Source organism: Echinops telfairi, unplaced genomic scaffold (genome assembly GCF_000313985.2).
Source record: "Echinops telfairi isolate 266 unplaced genomic scaffold, ASM31398v2 ScPeMD7_18;HRSCAF=68, whole genome shotgun sequence".
Taxonomy (NCBI): Eukaryota; Metazoa; Chordata; class Mammalia; order Afrosoricida; family Tenrecidae; genus Echinops; species Echinops telfairi.
The window spans coordinates 84,333,041-84,348,179 of NW_022103915.1; the positions used below are offsets into that span (position 1 = coordinate 84,333,041).

Here is a 15,139-nt window from a genome sequence, read left to right on the forward strand (position 1 = left end):
ATGTGTTTCGCTATTTATTTTCAACTTTGTCACTTGGGATCTTACAGTTAAACCACACTACTATTTCAAATTTAGAGACTACGGTTCCAATTAAGATTTCCCATTTTAATACTCCAAAGATGTTAACAGTTATTAAAATGTTTTGACTTTCTATCACCAAATAAATAAGAGCATGGACCCTAGAAGGAATCTAAGCCAGTTGCCGTTACTCATTCTTGGCAACTATGCTCTGTAGGGTTCTAGTGGCTTTGGTAGTTCAGAAATAGATTGCCAAGCTTTTCTTCCACATTTTCTCCGAGTAATTCCAGCTGCCAGCTTGCACTTAGCACTGAGTGCTTAACCTTTTGCTCCACCCATCGGCTCCTGAGCCGGACTGCTGTGTTCCCCATCCCAACTCTCCAGTTATTAGTTAGGTGATCCTGGACAAGGGTCCCATCCCCTTCCTGCCTTGATTTTCTCATCTATAACAAACATCAGCTCCGCGACTCCTAAGTGGTTGTGAATATTGAGTTACTATATGTAAAGTTCTCACAAGAGTACCTAGCACACTGTAAGGTCCTAAGTGGTTGTGAATATTGAGTTACTATATGTAAAGTTCTCACAAGAGTACCTAGCACACTGTAAGGTCCTAAGTGGTTGTGAATATTGAGTCACTATATGTAAAGTTCTCACAAGAGTACCTAGCACACTGTAAGGGCCATATAAGGTCGGTAAGTCACTTGGGGGCAGTTCCCCCGCCCCCACTACCACAGAAAGGGCAATAGCTAGCTCTATGCCCTATTAAGGAGTGCTGGTTTCAGACTCTCTAAGCAGCAGTTCTCTGGCCCGTCAGAATTCACGGTGTGTTTACGGTTTGTTGTCCTTCTTAGTCTAAGATGCAGCTCCTGCTGAAACTAGAATCCCACATTCCCGCCTCAAAAGAGTTGCACTGCGGGTCATTTATCTAAAGCTTTGAAGGCCACTTCGTTCTCTCAAGGGATTGAGAGTCACCTTAGAAATCCTAGCTCTTAACCTTCAACAGAAGGACCAGAGAAGATGTGACTTGCTCAAGGCCACACAGCTCAATGGCACCAGAGGTGGAGCTCGAATTCAGGTCTCCCCACAATTCTCAGACCAGAATGGTTCCAATGGGGCAGTGGTCAAGCACCCACCCTTTTGAGCACCCCATCAGCTTTCTGACCTACTCTTTCTGCTCCCACCCTGCACGGCTCTCCACCGGCAGCCTGGTGCTTGGGGTCGAGCAAAGAAAACCTTGAGCCCTGAAGGTAGGGTCCTAGCTTCTTTAACCTTTCCTAAGAAGAAAGGGAAAAGTTACTTTGCTCCCTGAGTTAACTCTTCCCGTGCCAGAGAGGTTAAGGACTCAGGGCTCCCAGCCTCCCTGGGAACTGGAAGGGTGGAGACCCCGCCCCTTATTGCAGCAGCGGCAGCGGCGGCTGCAGCGGCGGCGGAGATGGATGGGTAGCCACCTGTCAGAGGACTGTGGGCGGGGGCCGGAGATGCGACGGCCGCGGGGCCGGCGTGTTAAGAGCCATTGAGCGCACGCTCAGAGCGGACAGCTCGGAGGAGGCAGGAGGTGGCGGTGCACGACTCCGGGAGCTGACCGCGGGCCAGAGAAAGCGAATGGAGGCCAAGGGGAGGTGAGGGCACCTGGAGGTGACAGCAAGGAGATACGCAAAGGCCAGCGGTTGCCGAGCTGGCCCGGCCACTTCCGCGCCGACCCGGGGCGGGCCGGCTGAAGAGAAGGCGGCGCGACGGTGCTGCGGGCCCGGGGGGGATGCTATGTCCCGCGAACGGCCCCCCCGCACGGACATTCCGCGCAACCTGAGCTTCATCGCCGCGCTGACCGAGCGAGCCTACTATCGCAGCCAGAGGCCCAGCCTCGAGGAGGAGCCGGAGGAGGAGCCAGGTGAGGGCGGGACGCGGCCGGGGGCCCGGTCCCGCGCTCACGCTCCGAGTCGGGGTCGCCGCGCCCGCTCTGCGCCCGCCGGAGGCGGGGGGGTCCGGGCGCCCCGCAGCCGCAGCCCAGACACCCGCAAGAGAGTGCGCTTCGCCGATGCCCTGGGGCTGGAGCTGGCCGCCGTGCGCCGCTTCCGCCCCGGCGAATTGCCCCGGGTGCCCCGCCACGTGCAAGTGCAGCTGCAGAGGGACGCCCTCCGCCACTTCGCCCCGTGCCAGCCCCGCGTCCGTGGCCTCCAGGTAGGCGGCGGGGGCGCCCTCTTCTCAAGACCGCTCGATCCGGAGCGGAAGGCGTGTGGGAGTGGATTTATCGAGGAAGAGCCATGTCCATCCCCAACCCTGGGCGTGCACTTGCTAATCCCTATGAGGGTCCCCATTCTCGAGGGGTTCGAGGCCACTGTACCACCTGGGCTCCCACTCTTCGACGGGGACGCCAGGGTGGGCCTCTGATTGGTTCACTGCCTCGCTCTGACCACGCCCCTCGTCTCTCCCTCTCCTCGCCCCTAGGAGGCGCGCGCAGCCCTGGAGCCGGCCAGCGAGCCTGGCTTCAACGCCCGCTTGCAGGCGCAGCGCATCTGTCTGGAACGCGCCGAGGCGGGCCCGCTGGGCGTGTCCGGGAGCGCGCGCGTGCTGGACCTGGCCTACGAGAAGCGCGTGAGCGTGCGCTGGAGCGCCGACGGCTGGCGCAGCCAACGCGAGGCGCCCGCCGCCTACGCCGGCCCGGCCCCGCCCCCTCCGTGTGCGGACCGCTTCGCCTTCCGTCTGCCGGCGCCACCCGTAGGGGGCGCTCTGCTTTTCGCCTTGCGCTACCGGGTGACGGGTCACGAGTTCTGGGACAACAACGGCGGCCGTGACTATGCCCTACGCGGGCCCGAGCATCCGGGCAGTGTGGGAGGCCCAGAACCCCAGGGCTGGGTCCACTTTATCTGAGAGGGAGGAAACCAAAGGCAGCCGCGAGTGGACAGGGAGGAACCGGCATCGGTGGGGATTGGACCCAGCGCCTGGTGGGGGAGGGAGACGAGGGTGGGAGAGGTCCACGGAGCTAGGGGAGCCTGGGATGGGGAAAACGCTGTTTGGGTGTGAGTGGAAGGAACCGGAAGCCTTAGAGGAGAGAGACGGGAAAAGGTGTTGGAGGAATTAGGAAGAAAATAAACCAATGGAGGCTGGTGGGGCCGTTCTCTCTCGCAGTGGGCACTGGGGAGGAAGTGAGGAGGCTTGCCAGGCGGTGCGGTATGAAGTGAGGGCAGCTCCTTGGGGCTGCGGTACTGTGTGTAAACTAGGAGCCCACCGGTTACTCATTTCCTCCTCCTCTTCACCATTGCCACCTCAGGTCTCCCATCCCTGTCGGCCCTAGCTCGAACTCAGCCGTAATTGCCTTGCTTAATCCCAGGGATTTGACAGTTGCTCACTGGGCTTTGGCATTATGAGAGGCTCTCTTGTCAGCCCTGGCGGCACCTACCTTCCGTTTCTAGGGACTGGCTGGGGAGGAGAGACAGACAGTCAGAACTTCGTCCTCCAGATTCCAGGCAACCCAGGGGAATATAATGGAGGCAGAAGTAATTCTGAGTCTGCCCTTGTAGCTAAATAACGAGGTGCCTAAGGGGTTGATACACTCAAGGGCTTCCAGAAATTTTGCCTTGCCTTTCTGGGGTGCCCTCCAATGATCTCTAAGCACTTTATGGGTTGCATTTGTCAAGAGAAGGTGGGTGAAGAAACACTGTTCAGATCTATCCTGTCTAGCCCCGAAGAAAGAAGTCCCTGATAAATTGTATACCTTGCATCAGGCATTCACTTCTCTGGGCTCCGAGTTTCTTCCGCAGGAAATTGACCCGAGATTCCCTTCTGGCTGTGACATTTTATGATCTGTGAGTGGTAGAGCTTAGAGTAGAAGCCATGGTCTTCAGTCTAGCTCTATAGTTGCATACTGCACTGTCTGTTTGGGGCTGAGGATGGGTCTTCTCCCTTGGGGTACAGATGTACCTGAGTCCAGCAAGGAACTGTGACCAGCCTGCAGGCTCAGGGTATTTGGAGGTCTCTGTCAAATGACTCCTCAGGTCTGCCCCCTTGCTTTTGGCCTTCCGTAGACAGACTCCCAGCCTGGATGCTCTGGAACAGCTTTGGGGTTAGATGCTTGGGAGTCCTTTTAAGTGAAACCATGTGGGGCCTCTATGAAAGATAAAAGATCATGGGTACAAGGAATGGACAGCATTTCAAATCAAGACTCAAGCAACACTTGAAGATGAACTGTTAACAGAAAATAATAGTCTGATCTATACCCCGAGCAAGTGAAACGGAAAAGCTGGACTCTTCACGCGTCTCATTCATCCTTGTAACTCTCCTGGCAGCCTGAACATCGGAGTCATGCCTCTGCTGGCTGCCTGCTTTTCCTTTTCCCTCAGCCTCGCCCTGCACCCTGTGCTTCCCGCTCTTCCTTGCCCCCGTTCCTTTTCACCACTCTGCTTGTTTCTCCTAACATGCCAAGGTATTGGCCTTCATTTTCTCTCCTTTCCTTTGCCTTTCCCTTCATCCTGGTTGGTCTTGGCTGTTCCTTCTCCCTCCAGAAGGGGTGGAGAACCTTTTCTTCAGGACCATGGTTGATTCACCTTCCTCCCTCAGGCTCCTTCCTGACCGCCTTCTAGAAGGGAGAAGCGGGGAAGCAGCCGCAGTTCCTGATGCTCTGGAAGAACTGGAAGCTCCCAGGTAATCGTCTCCCAGTCCCCTCTTCTTTCTGTTACTGATTTCTCAGATTAAAAATGCTAGCTCCCCCTCTCATTAAATGAGAGAGAGAGAGAGAATTTTGCATGTGTCCACACTTCTCCACACATGCATTCAGAATGGAGTGTGGCACTTGCCGTCACCATGTCCCCTCTGCCCAGAGCCTTAATCCTTTGAAGGAAGATGGCTGAAAGAGAATGAGCACGGACCTTCCTCAAACAAATGCCCATGTGAGCCTCACCCGGATCGCCTGAAGAAGGACACAGCATTTTGTATCTCGTGGGTCACCTGCAGGCCGGAAGTTCCAGCAGGAACACTGGAGAAACTCTGAGGAGAGGAACTGTACTGGAGTCTGGCAAGCAAGGCACTGTGAAGTCCTCATTGAGGACCCCAAGCGAGGGAGGGTAACGGAACCGGCGAGCCTGGGTCGAAACTCAGGGTTGTAACCATCTTTGCCCTCCGTGTGTGCCTCACTGTTACGTGGCATTAGCAAAAGCTCCCATTGACCCAGTGTGCACCTGCTCAAAGCTAGTGGTGGTTTGCATGCATTATTTTATTTAATCTTCTAAAATAAGAGTTTATTAATATCACTGCCTCTGTTTTAGAGTCAAGGAAATGGGCTCAGAGAAGCTCAGCAATTTGCTCAAGGTCACCCAGCTAATAAGTGGAAGTTATGATTGTAAACACAGGAAATCTTGAATCTGGAGCCTATGTGCATAACCATGACACGTTCTTTTTTTTTAAAGCAAAATAAAGTTTAAAACCTTGCCATTGATCTTCTCTCATTAGGGAAAAATCCATCGTTTGAGGTTGTGCTGGTCACTCATCCGTCCAGTTCCCTGAACTAGCTCGGAGAAGGCAAAGTGTCAAGAGCCCCGGCCTCCCTGCCCCTCCCGGGGCTTGCCGCTCCTCCTGCTCCAGGTCCATGTACAGCCAGGTTGGTGCAGAGTCAGCAGGGGAACCATCCCACCTGCCACTAGAGAACTTAAGATTTTCTCCCGGCCCTACCCAACCCTCCACACCTTTAGGTGCACCCTCCCTACCCCCCCCCCACCACCCCACTCCCTTGCAGGAGCCAGTTCCTCTAGAGCTTTTGCTGGGAGGGTGCCTGGCTAGGATAACTAGGTGGTTCGTGTTTGGCCCTCTCTGGGAGCCTAGGATTACTGAGTGGGTCAGTACACACTCTAATTGGGGGCAGAGAACTAACCAAAGGTAATCCTGGTCCCCCCCCCCATTCTTTACTCTCTAAGAACCACCGAGAATCACTTACTCCACCTTCTCAGCGTTACAGAACCAGCACAGCAGTCTTGGTTTTCACCACATTGTGCTGCCCCAGAGCCTGGGAGCTAAACATGAACTCTTGTCCCAAAATGGGCCTGGGTGAAGTAAGCCTTGTTGCACACACGAAAGATGGGTACCTCCTTCCCCCAAACAACAACAGATGCCACCTACCCTTGTACAGTATATATATATATATATACTTGTTCCTTTAAACAGTTTTATTGACAGGTAATTTACATATAATATAATTCAATAGTTCAATCATATCACAGGGAATTGTACAATCCATTTTAGAGCACTCACCCTCCCCCATGGTTAAATCAGCTTTAAGATAATTTATGCCAGGAGCAAACTAAAAGGAGAGGGAGAGAGAGTGGACCACTTATTGGTCCACCAAGCCTCAAGGACAACATTCCTGCTCTGAGCAGTCAATGCACAGATCCGTAGGGCCGGCCCCACCATGAGACATAATGTCCCTTCCCTGACCCACAGCACTATGGGGGACAGCACTGGAGACACAGTTCGGGAATTGTGCCCTGCCTGACAACACCCCACCCCCACCAGGGCAAAACACACAGGGAGTGTAACAGCAGCAAGAGGAGCAAAGCAACAAAGTCCCCAAGGAGTCCTGAGAATAGGCTTCTGACTCTGGGGGCAGGGCGGCACCTCATCAGACCTCACTGGAAAACATTCAAAGGGTGAGCAGGCAGCCCTGGAACTATTTATAAGGTTTTTTTTTTTCCTCTCTCCCTCTTTTTTCCTATGCCTATATAAGATAGGCAAGACAAACAATCCCGAAAAGAAAACAGTTCTGGGGGGACATGGGAAAGGAGGGGTTGGGGTAGAAGTGGGGAGCCAACAAACTTAGGGACAAGGGAACAACAAGAGATCTAAAATCAATGACAAGGAGGGAGTAGAATGCCTGGTGGGGTCGATCATTGCAATGTAGCTGAGAGCCAATGATAGTGGGACAGAAGGAAAGTAAAAGGAAATAGAGAAAAGAAGTAGGAGGCAAAAGACATAGAGGTATAAATATAGGCATGTATATATGTAAATATCAATATAGAACGATGGGGATACAGGTCTATGTACATATACATGTATCAAGGTAGCAGGTGAACATTGTGCCTCTACTCAAGTACTCCCTCAACACAAGAACACTTAGTTCTAATAACCTGGTATTCTGTAATGCTCACCTTCCCGACATGATCGCTGAAGACAAATGGGTGCATAAGCAAATGTGAAGAAAGCTCATGTTCCCTGGCTATTAAAAGATATAGCGTCTGGGGTCTTAAAGGCTTGAGGTTAAACAAGCAGCTGTCTAGCAGGGAAGCAACAGAGCCCACATGGAAGAAGCACATCAACCTGTGTGATCACAAGGTGTCACCTGGATCAGGTATCAGGCATCAGAAGACCCAAAACAATCATAATGTGAATGGGGTGGGGGTGGGGGTGGGGGTGTCAGTGGAGAGCCCAAGTCCATCTGTAGACAGTTGGACATCCCCCTCATGGAAGGGTCACAAGAAAGGGATGAGCCAGCCAGGGAGCAGTATAACACAGAAGAAACACGCAGCATTCTTTTCTTCAATGCTTCCTCTTCCCCCACCATCATGACCTCAGTTCCACCTTACAAATCTGGCTAGACCGGAGCTTGTGCACTGGTACACTGGTATAGACAGAGCTCTGGATACAGGGAATCCAGGAGGGAGAAACCCCTCGAAATAATGGAGTAGTGATACCAGCCCCACCACCCCTTCTGCCAATGGGGAGGAACAGCAGAAACGTGGGTGATGGGAGACAGTGGACAGTGTAAGATATGAAAATAATAATTATAATTTATCAAGGGTTCCCTAGGGTGGGAGGGTGGAGTAGGGAGTTAAAGAGGAGCTGATACCAAGGACTCAAGTAGAAAGAAAATGCTTTGAAAATGATTATGGTGACAATCACACTGTGATAAAATTGATGTATGGATTGTTATAAGAGCCCCCAATAAAACTATTTTTAGAATTTATGTAATCACAATTAGTGCTCCATCTCCCCTCCCGTCTTCCTTAGTTACTCTCGAAATCCCCTTTCCCTCCCTATCCTCCCCCCCAACTCTGTCTCCCCTTGTATCTTTACTTATCAATGTGCAGCCACTCCTGTGACTCACAGCTGGGAGACCCAACAGAAAACAATCAAAAACAAACTGCGCTAAGGTGTTACGTGTAGAAACAATAGTATACAAAAATACGAATAATTCAGAAGAAGGAAAAGACCCCCAATATATGTATATTTTTTAAGTCAGGGAAGACATTTCTGTCGTGGAACCAGTAAGAACACATTCAGGCCGCGTCTATGGGGTGGTCAACGGGCAAGTGTCGAGTTCAACCCAGCATCAGCAAGATCACAATGGGCCCTGCCTGGCTGTGAGGCTGCTGGAGGCTCTTGCCCTGGCTCCGCAGAGAACTGTGTCTTCTCTGCCTGGTCTGTGTGGGTCTGATCTCTGATGTGCCTTCCACCTCACCGAGTCCTCAGCCTTCCTCCACCTGGAAATCAACCACGGTTAAACAACACGCCCTTTCGTTGATGGACGGCTCGGCTTTTTCTGGTCCTTGCTGCTAAGGAGTGCAGTTGCTCACGTTGCATGCGGCCCCAGTAAGCCAAGCAGCACCTCATTCCTTGTCCGTTGACAGCAGTCTATTCCGACTCGTGGGAGCACCGGGTATGCAGAGGACCGGTGCGCCTTCAGCTTTTCCAAGCTGGAACCTGCGACGTGGCGGGCCAGGGGTACCCAGCGGGGCTGCACGCCAGCCTCCCGCTGGTTTCCCTCCCCAGGCTGGTTCCCGCTAACCTGACCTGAGAAACTCTCGTGACTTGGCAGGACCTGTAGGAATCTGTTGCCGTGAGGAGCTTTGGTGGCGGTACGGGTTAGGCATGGGCCCCCGCAAACTGCAAGGTTAGCAGTACAAACCCCTGCGCCACAGGAGACAGGTAAGACTGTCCGCCACTGTGGCTCTCAGAACTGATTTGATGGCAGTGGGGACTGTGTGTGGGCCTCCGTGCAGGGGCTTGTCCTCGGACAGCTTAGGGTTGGGTAAGCAGGTGCAAATAACCTGTCAGCCGCTGACCGGGGCTTTCCTAAGAGAAGCCACTACCGAGGTCCAGAAGCTGAGTCCTTAAAGCGAAACAGTAAAGACACGCGCCTTTTGCTCTCCTCCAGACCTCTGACATCCCCCTGCCTGTCGGCCTGTCCCATAGCATCCCCATTCCTTTCTCTTCACGAATGTAGCTCATCGTTTCTCGTCATTAGTACGTCCAGCCTAACCCCTACACCCCCATGGTTCTGGCTCACACACCCAGAGGCTTCAACAAGTTCTTGGACAAATAGAATAAAAAGGTAATGGAATTTTCCCATGAACTTTATGAAGCCCCTTATATTTCTTGTGGCCCCCAAGTCAGAGGATCTAAGACCAGACAAGGCTTGTCTTTACTGATGAGCTGGGTCCAAGCTCCCGAAGCTCCAGAGATGGTAAGGGACTCGGGCAGGGACAAGGAATGTGTGGGCTACAGTTCATGATGACATTTGAATCTAGGTAGCCTGGCCATAACCCATTCCCAAGATGAGAAATAAGTCTCTTCACAACATACAATGTTTCAGGGTAAAGACTAACATCAGAAACATCTCATTTTGTTCTAGAAGTTTCTATTTCCAATTCCCATCGAGACTGGAAGAGAAACAAAATGGAGGGATAGAAATTTGCTGTGTGTCCTCAACTGTTGGTATTTGGTTGTTGCCGAGGTTATTAAAGAGTGAAGCTGTTACCCAAAGCCCATTAGTAGGCCACTGGAGATCCCCTTGCAGAGGGGTCTCAGGGAGGAGACGAGCCAGTCAGGGTGCGATGTAACAACGAAGAAAAATACAACTTTCCTCTACTTCCTAAATGTTTCCTCCCCGTTCCCACTACCATGACTCGAATTTGACCTTACAAGTCTGGCTAGACCAGAGGATGTACACTGGTACAGATAGGAACTGGAAACACAGGGAATCCAGGGCAGATGAACCCTACAGGACCAGTGGTGTGAGTGGCGAAACAGGGAGTGTAGAGGGAGAGTGGGTAGGAAAGAGGGAACCGATTACAAGGAACTATATGTGACCTCCTCCCTGGGGGACGGACAACAGAAAAGTGGGTGAAGGGAGACGTTAGACAGGGCAAGATATGACAAAAATAACAATTCATAAACTATCAAGGGCTCATGAGGGAGGGTGGGAGCGGGGAGGGAGGGGAAAAATGAGGACCTAATGTCAGGGGTTTAAGTGGAGAGAAAATGTTTTGAGAATGATGTACAAATGCGCTTTGCCCAATTGATGTGTGTATGGATTGTGATAAGAGTTGTATGAGCCCCTAATAAAATGATTTTTTAAAAAAAGAGTGAAGCTGTTAAAACAAAACAAAAAGACTGACCTATCCATCCCTTGGCCAGCTCACATGGGTAGAGGTAAAAGTTTGTTCTGTGAACCCCTGAAAAACCCTCTAAATAGGCCCTCCCCAACCCCCCTGGTCTAACAGATCCCTCCAACTTCTTCATGTAACTGCCCTCCCCTCATATACAAAATGCCGCTTTGGGGATGTAAAGTTAACATAAAAATAAAGTATATCGTAAGAAATTGAGAAATATGCTATGCCTCACAGCAAGGGTAGTTAGAGATCCCAGATCCCAGGCAAGATTCCTGCCTCTCAAATTCTTCCGGACTTCATTTCTTAAAAAGCCCTCCTCCCTGTTTTACACAGGCCTCCCACCCGCTATGAGGAGTGGGAGAGTCACCAGGACTCCCAGCCCTTTGACTCCCTGGCATCCATCACCAACTGCTGGGCCAGTGAAGGGGATCAACTTGGGTAAAAGACCATGTTTCTCCTGGGGTGAGGGCTCTTCTTCCTGAAAGGAGGAAACTCAGTTACATTCTGCCCCTTAACCCCTCCAGGGAAGAGCAAAGCCCTTTTTCTTTGGACGGACAGCGACCTTACAACAAAGGCCAAGAAATAGATGCGGGGGAAGAAAAGTCAAAGACTTGTCCGGTCCAGGATGGAGGGAGGAGTGGGGGATGAAGGGAGGAGGCCGTGTGCTAGATTAAGTTCAAGTCAAGTCCTAACCTAGTGCTGACTGTTACATCAGCTCAGTGACGAAAAACTCCAATGGCCCACACCTGGGATAAGGTTCCCCATAGCGAAGCCCTAGCCAGAGAGGAACCTGAGGCTTCCTGCTTACGTCACAATGGCAGGGCCGTGACGTCACTGCGGAGCACTGGCTCCTCGGGCACCGTGGAGTGGAGCCAGATGCTGACGATGGGGGAGAGTAAGCATGAGGAGCAGACCTTCAAGAGAGGTACGTGGGGGTGGCTTCCTTTCCTGGGGCGACCAAAACAAAGTGCCACCTGGTGGTTTAAGGAACAAAATTTAATTCTCTGCAAGTTCTGGAGCTTAAGAGTCCAAATCAGAGAAGTCATGTCGACCCTGCACACACACACAAACACACACGCACACGCACACACACGGCACACGCACCGGCACACGAGATCTGAGAGAGGAACTGTCTTGTGCCACTTTCCTAGCTGCGAGTGGCTGCCAGCAATCCTTCTCTGCCTTCCTATGGTGCCTTCTGGTATGTGGCCCTATTTCTGTGCCTGTCCCCTGTTAGAAGACATTCTCCAGGAGAGGTGGTGACTCAGACTCTGCTCTCCTAGTGGGTCCTAACTGATGCTATCTTCACAGGCAGACTTTAGCTCCTCAAAGTCACATTCGGTACAAGAGTTCGTACTTGTACTAACTGGCAGATGTTGGAGACAGTGCAGGTTTGGTTCCAGACCACCACAATAAAGCAAGTCACGCGCTGTTTCCCAGCACATGTAAAGTTATGTTTCTCTGATGCTATCATCTATTGAGTGTGTAATAGCATTATGGAAAATAAAGTATCGTGAGAATTTCCAAAATGTGACACACAGCTACCAAGTAGGGACGACTGGGAAAATGGTGCCAACAGACTCGTGTGGTACAGGGTTGCCACAGACCTTCAAGTTGTAAAAACAAAACAAAAACAAACCCCCAAGGATCTGTGAAACACTAAAAGGACATGTGCCTGTATGTGTGTGGAGAGGACACAACTCTGTCCCTAACGGGAGCTTCCCAGAGGTTCTCTCCAGGACTGCATGCCTTCGGCCCTACTGGTGGCCCGGCTGTCTTCCCAGACCTCGCATCGTGGATCGGTGGATGGGTTGTCTGAAATCTTTCTTCAACAGACTCCTTCAATACAGTGTCTGGTATCCCCAATTTTCCCTACTTGCAGAAGCCTTTCTGAGTTAGTTAGTTTATTGTGCCAACCTGGCCAATAAACACATGTGGGATTAATTGAAGGGAGGAGGGATAAATGACTTGGTGAGCCTCGCCTTTCTAGCTCTCAGGTCTCTTTCTTTGTGATGGTCGCACCAGGGTGCAGCTGCCTTAGCCAGTTCCCTGCTTCAGCTTGCAAGGTTGACTTCCTGCAAGACATCCCCAAGGAGAAGCCGCATGGACCTAACTCTAGGCAGCCCTGGGTGCTGGGGCAGCCGTGTGGAGACCCCTGCCAGCGCTGAGATGCTTACACGCTCACTGACTCAGCTTTCCTCCTGCAGTCGGCATCATTGTGTGTGTTTTGTGAGATGGAGGAGGACTTTGTGGATTGGTGTTGGACATGTGGATTAACGGGTTAATGTTGGACTTGTGGGCTTGGGCAGCCAGCACTGGGTTGGGATGTTTTCTTGATGCACACTTAACCTTTACATAAAACTCTCTTATACATGCGTTTCTGTGGATGTGTTTCTCTAAAGCACCCAGACTCACACACTTTCAGAGAGGAAAATTAAAACGGTTTCCCTGAATAGAGAGCAATAGAAAAGTGGTAAGGCTGACTGCCACCCGCCAGAGGCAGCCAGCTTGGAAGACCACGAAAAACAAGGCAGCCCTTAAGTTCCATCTCTTACAAGTTTCACTATACTGTACAGCCTTTTTTAAAAAAATTTTTTTACTGTATAGCCTTTGAATGGAGAACATTAGGTGTGTCCCTGGAAACTATGCCTTTAGGGAGGAAATCTATTCAGGAAGTAATGACAAACTGCATAAATATACCTACCAAACCCAAACTAAATGTATCATCAACTCAGCTTCCTTAGCCAATGGGGGAAACAGAACCGAGAAGGAGTCTGGGAGGCTGGCTTTGGTGATGGGTTCCAATCACATTCTCCCAAGTAAAAGTTATTCCCCTCAGGGTCCCCACATAATAGTGCTAATTTGTAGTGGTGTTTGCAAGCACATGGCCACTTACTATACTCCTGAAGGTTTCTACTTGTCTGAAGATTGTCCGCCATCAAAAGCAACCAGTCCCTATTGTCTGTCCCTAAGTAGGTTCCACTCTCTTATGACAAGGATTATAGATTGTTCCCCTGGAGAAGAGCTCAAAGACACCTAAGGTCAAGCCAGCTCAGAGAAGACCAAGGTTAGGCTGCCATCTCGACTCTAGAACCCTCCCATCTTATTAAGTATGCACCTTTCTGTCACATGTATGCCTCTAGCACCTCTCCTTCCTATTGCGTGCACACCCCTTGCACGTTCTTCTCCTGTTACATGTATGCCTCTAATACAACCCCTTCCTGTTACGTATGTGTTGTGCTTACTGTGGCCCAAGATTAGAAGCGTTCATGAGAGAATACATTACTCCTTCATCCTGGTTCCAGTTTCCACTGGAAGAAGTGAGCCCTTGCATCATGCCTTGTCTCATGGCTCTGTAATTTACCCCTCAGTTACACAACTGCCCCTTAGGACCCATCCGGATGTGGGGCTGGGCCAATCTCAAAATGCCCACGTGTCTCCACGCTTCTCGAGGAAAGAGGAAGTGTGGTGAGGGAAAGCCAGAGAGAAAAGAGGCAGTTCTCTTAACCAGTGGAAGTTAAAAGAAGTTTCCCCCTTAAATGTATAGCAGCCACGGGAACATATTGCGCAGCCCCCTCGGTGTCTTGGAAGAGGACAGTGCACAGGAAGGCCCTGGAACGTCAGCTTCTTAAGTTATAGGAAATGGGCCTCTGATCAGTCCTGGTACTACCTGCGCCAAGCAAAGGGAGAGAGTGGATGCATAATCAACTGCCTAAAACCAGAAGCCCACTTTTTGTTTTTTCCTGTCAACAATTATAAGGATATACATATCCTCATTTTCCACATCTTTGTTCACTTCTGACCCATTTGCCCACGCCGCACTCCTTCTGGCCCTGACCACTCCGAGGTGCTACCTCTTGTCTGTCAGTTTACCACACTGGTGTGTATAGGACTCGGTCGACTAGAGAAACAGATCCAGGGACACTCATATATATGTAAAAGAGCTGTACATCAAAGAGCAATTGAATATTGAGAAAACATCCCAGCCCAGTCCAGATCAAGTCCATAAGTCCTCTATTAGCCCATATGTCCGATATCAATCTATAAACTCCTCTTTAGATTCACATAATATATGCAATGACGCCGAATGCAGGAAGACCACAGGCCAGTGGGTGGAAAGTCTTGTGGATCCAGTGGCGGTGGAAGCATCTCAGCATTGGCTGGGGTCTCCATGCGTCTCCTCCAGGAAGGTGAAGCAGAGAGAGACTGTGGCCCGCCTCCAGGGAGAGAAAGAGGAAGTTCCCAGAATCTACATGAGAAGGCCATGCCCACATCATGAGGCTGTGACCTGAGTGACAGGCTACACTCCACCCCTTCACTCTTAATATCCTCAAGATGATATAACTACGACTGGTGACGTGTGTGTTGACATGATGCTGAAAGCTATGTCACGGGTATTTCAAATACCACCAGGGTCATGCAAAGTGAAAAGGCTTCAGTGGAGCTTCCAGACGAAAAAGGAACCGTCCGTCCACTGAAACCCTTACGCAGCCACTGAAGGCCTAATGAGTGAAACCAGAGCACTGTTGTAGGTCACGCCAGAAGACTGGGCCCTCCGGGAAGGCACTCAAAATGTGACTGATGAGGGGCCGCTCTCACAAGTCCAGCCTACCAGGACGAGGTGAGTGGAGGCCTGTGGGGGTGGAGACTTCTGGGTCTTCTTTTCTTGAGGGGCCACAGCTCAAGGCGAGAAGAAACAGCTGCACAAATCTATTAATAATTGGACCTCGGAAAGTACGAAATATGAA

The 15,139-nt window shown here is 51.1% G+C and overlaps 1 protein-coding gene across 2 annotated transcripts; it reads left to right on the plus strand.

The window, feature by feature from the left end:
* The first annotated feature begins 1,520 nt into the window (after nucleotides 1-1,520).
* On the plus strand, nucleotides 1,521-6,166 carry PPP1R3E (protein phosphatase 1 regulatory subunit 3E). 2 transcript variants are annotated; one of them, XM_004698476.3, is made up of 5 exons: nucleotides 1,521-2,196; nucleotides 2,464-2,937; nucleotides 4,573-4,656; nucleotides 5,461-5,608; nucleotides 5,922-6,166. In XM_004698476.3, exons 1-2 carry the CDS (start codon nucleotides 1,780-1,782, stop codon nucleotides 2,884-2,886), a joined length of 840 nt encoding a protein of 279 aa, XP_004698533.1. In that variant the 5' UTR covers nucleotides 1,521-1,779; the 3' UTR covers nucleotides 2,887-2,937; nucleotides 4,573-4,656; nucleotides 5,461-5,608; nucleotides 5,922-6,166. The 2 variants fall into 2 exon arrangements, 1 of the variants encoding a protein (XP_004698533.1); XR_006679874.1 differs by lacking the exons at nucleotides 1,521-2,196; nucleotides 2,464-2,937; nucleotides 5,461-5,608; nucleotides 5,922-6,166 and adding an exon at nucleotides 2,952-4,438 and having other exon boundaries at nucleotides 4,573-5,439.
* Nucleotides 6,167-15,139: the final 8,973 nt, after the last annotated feature.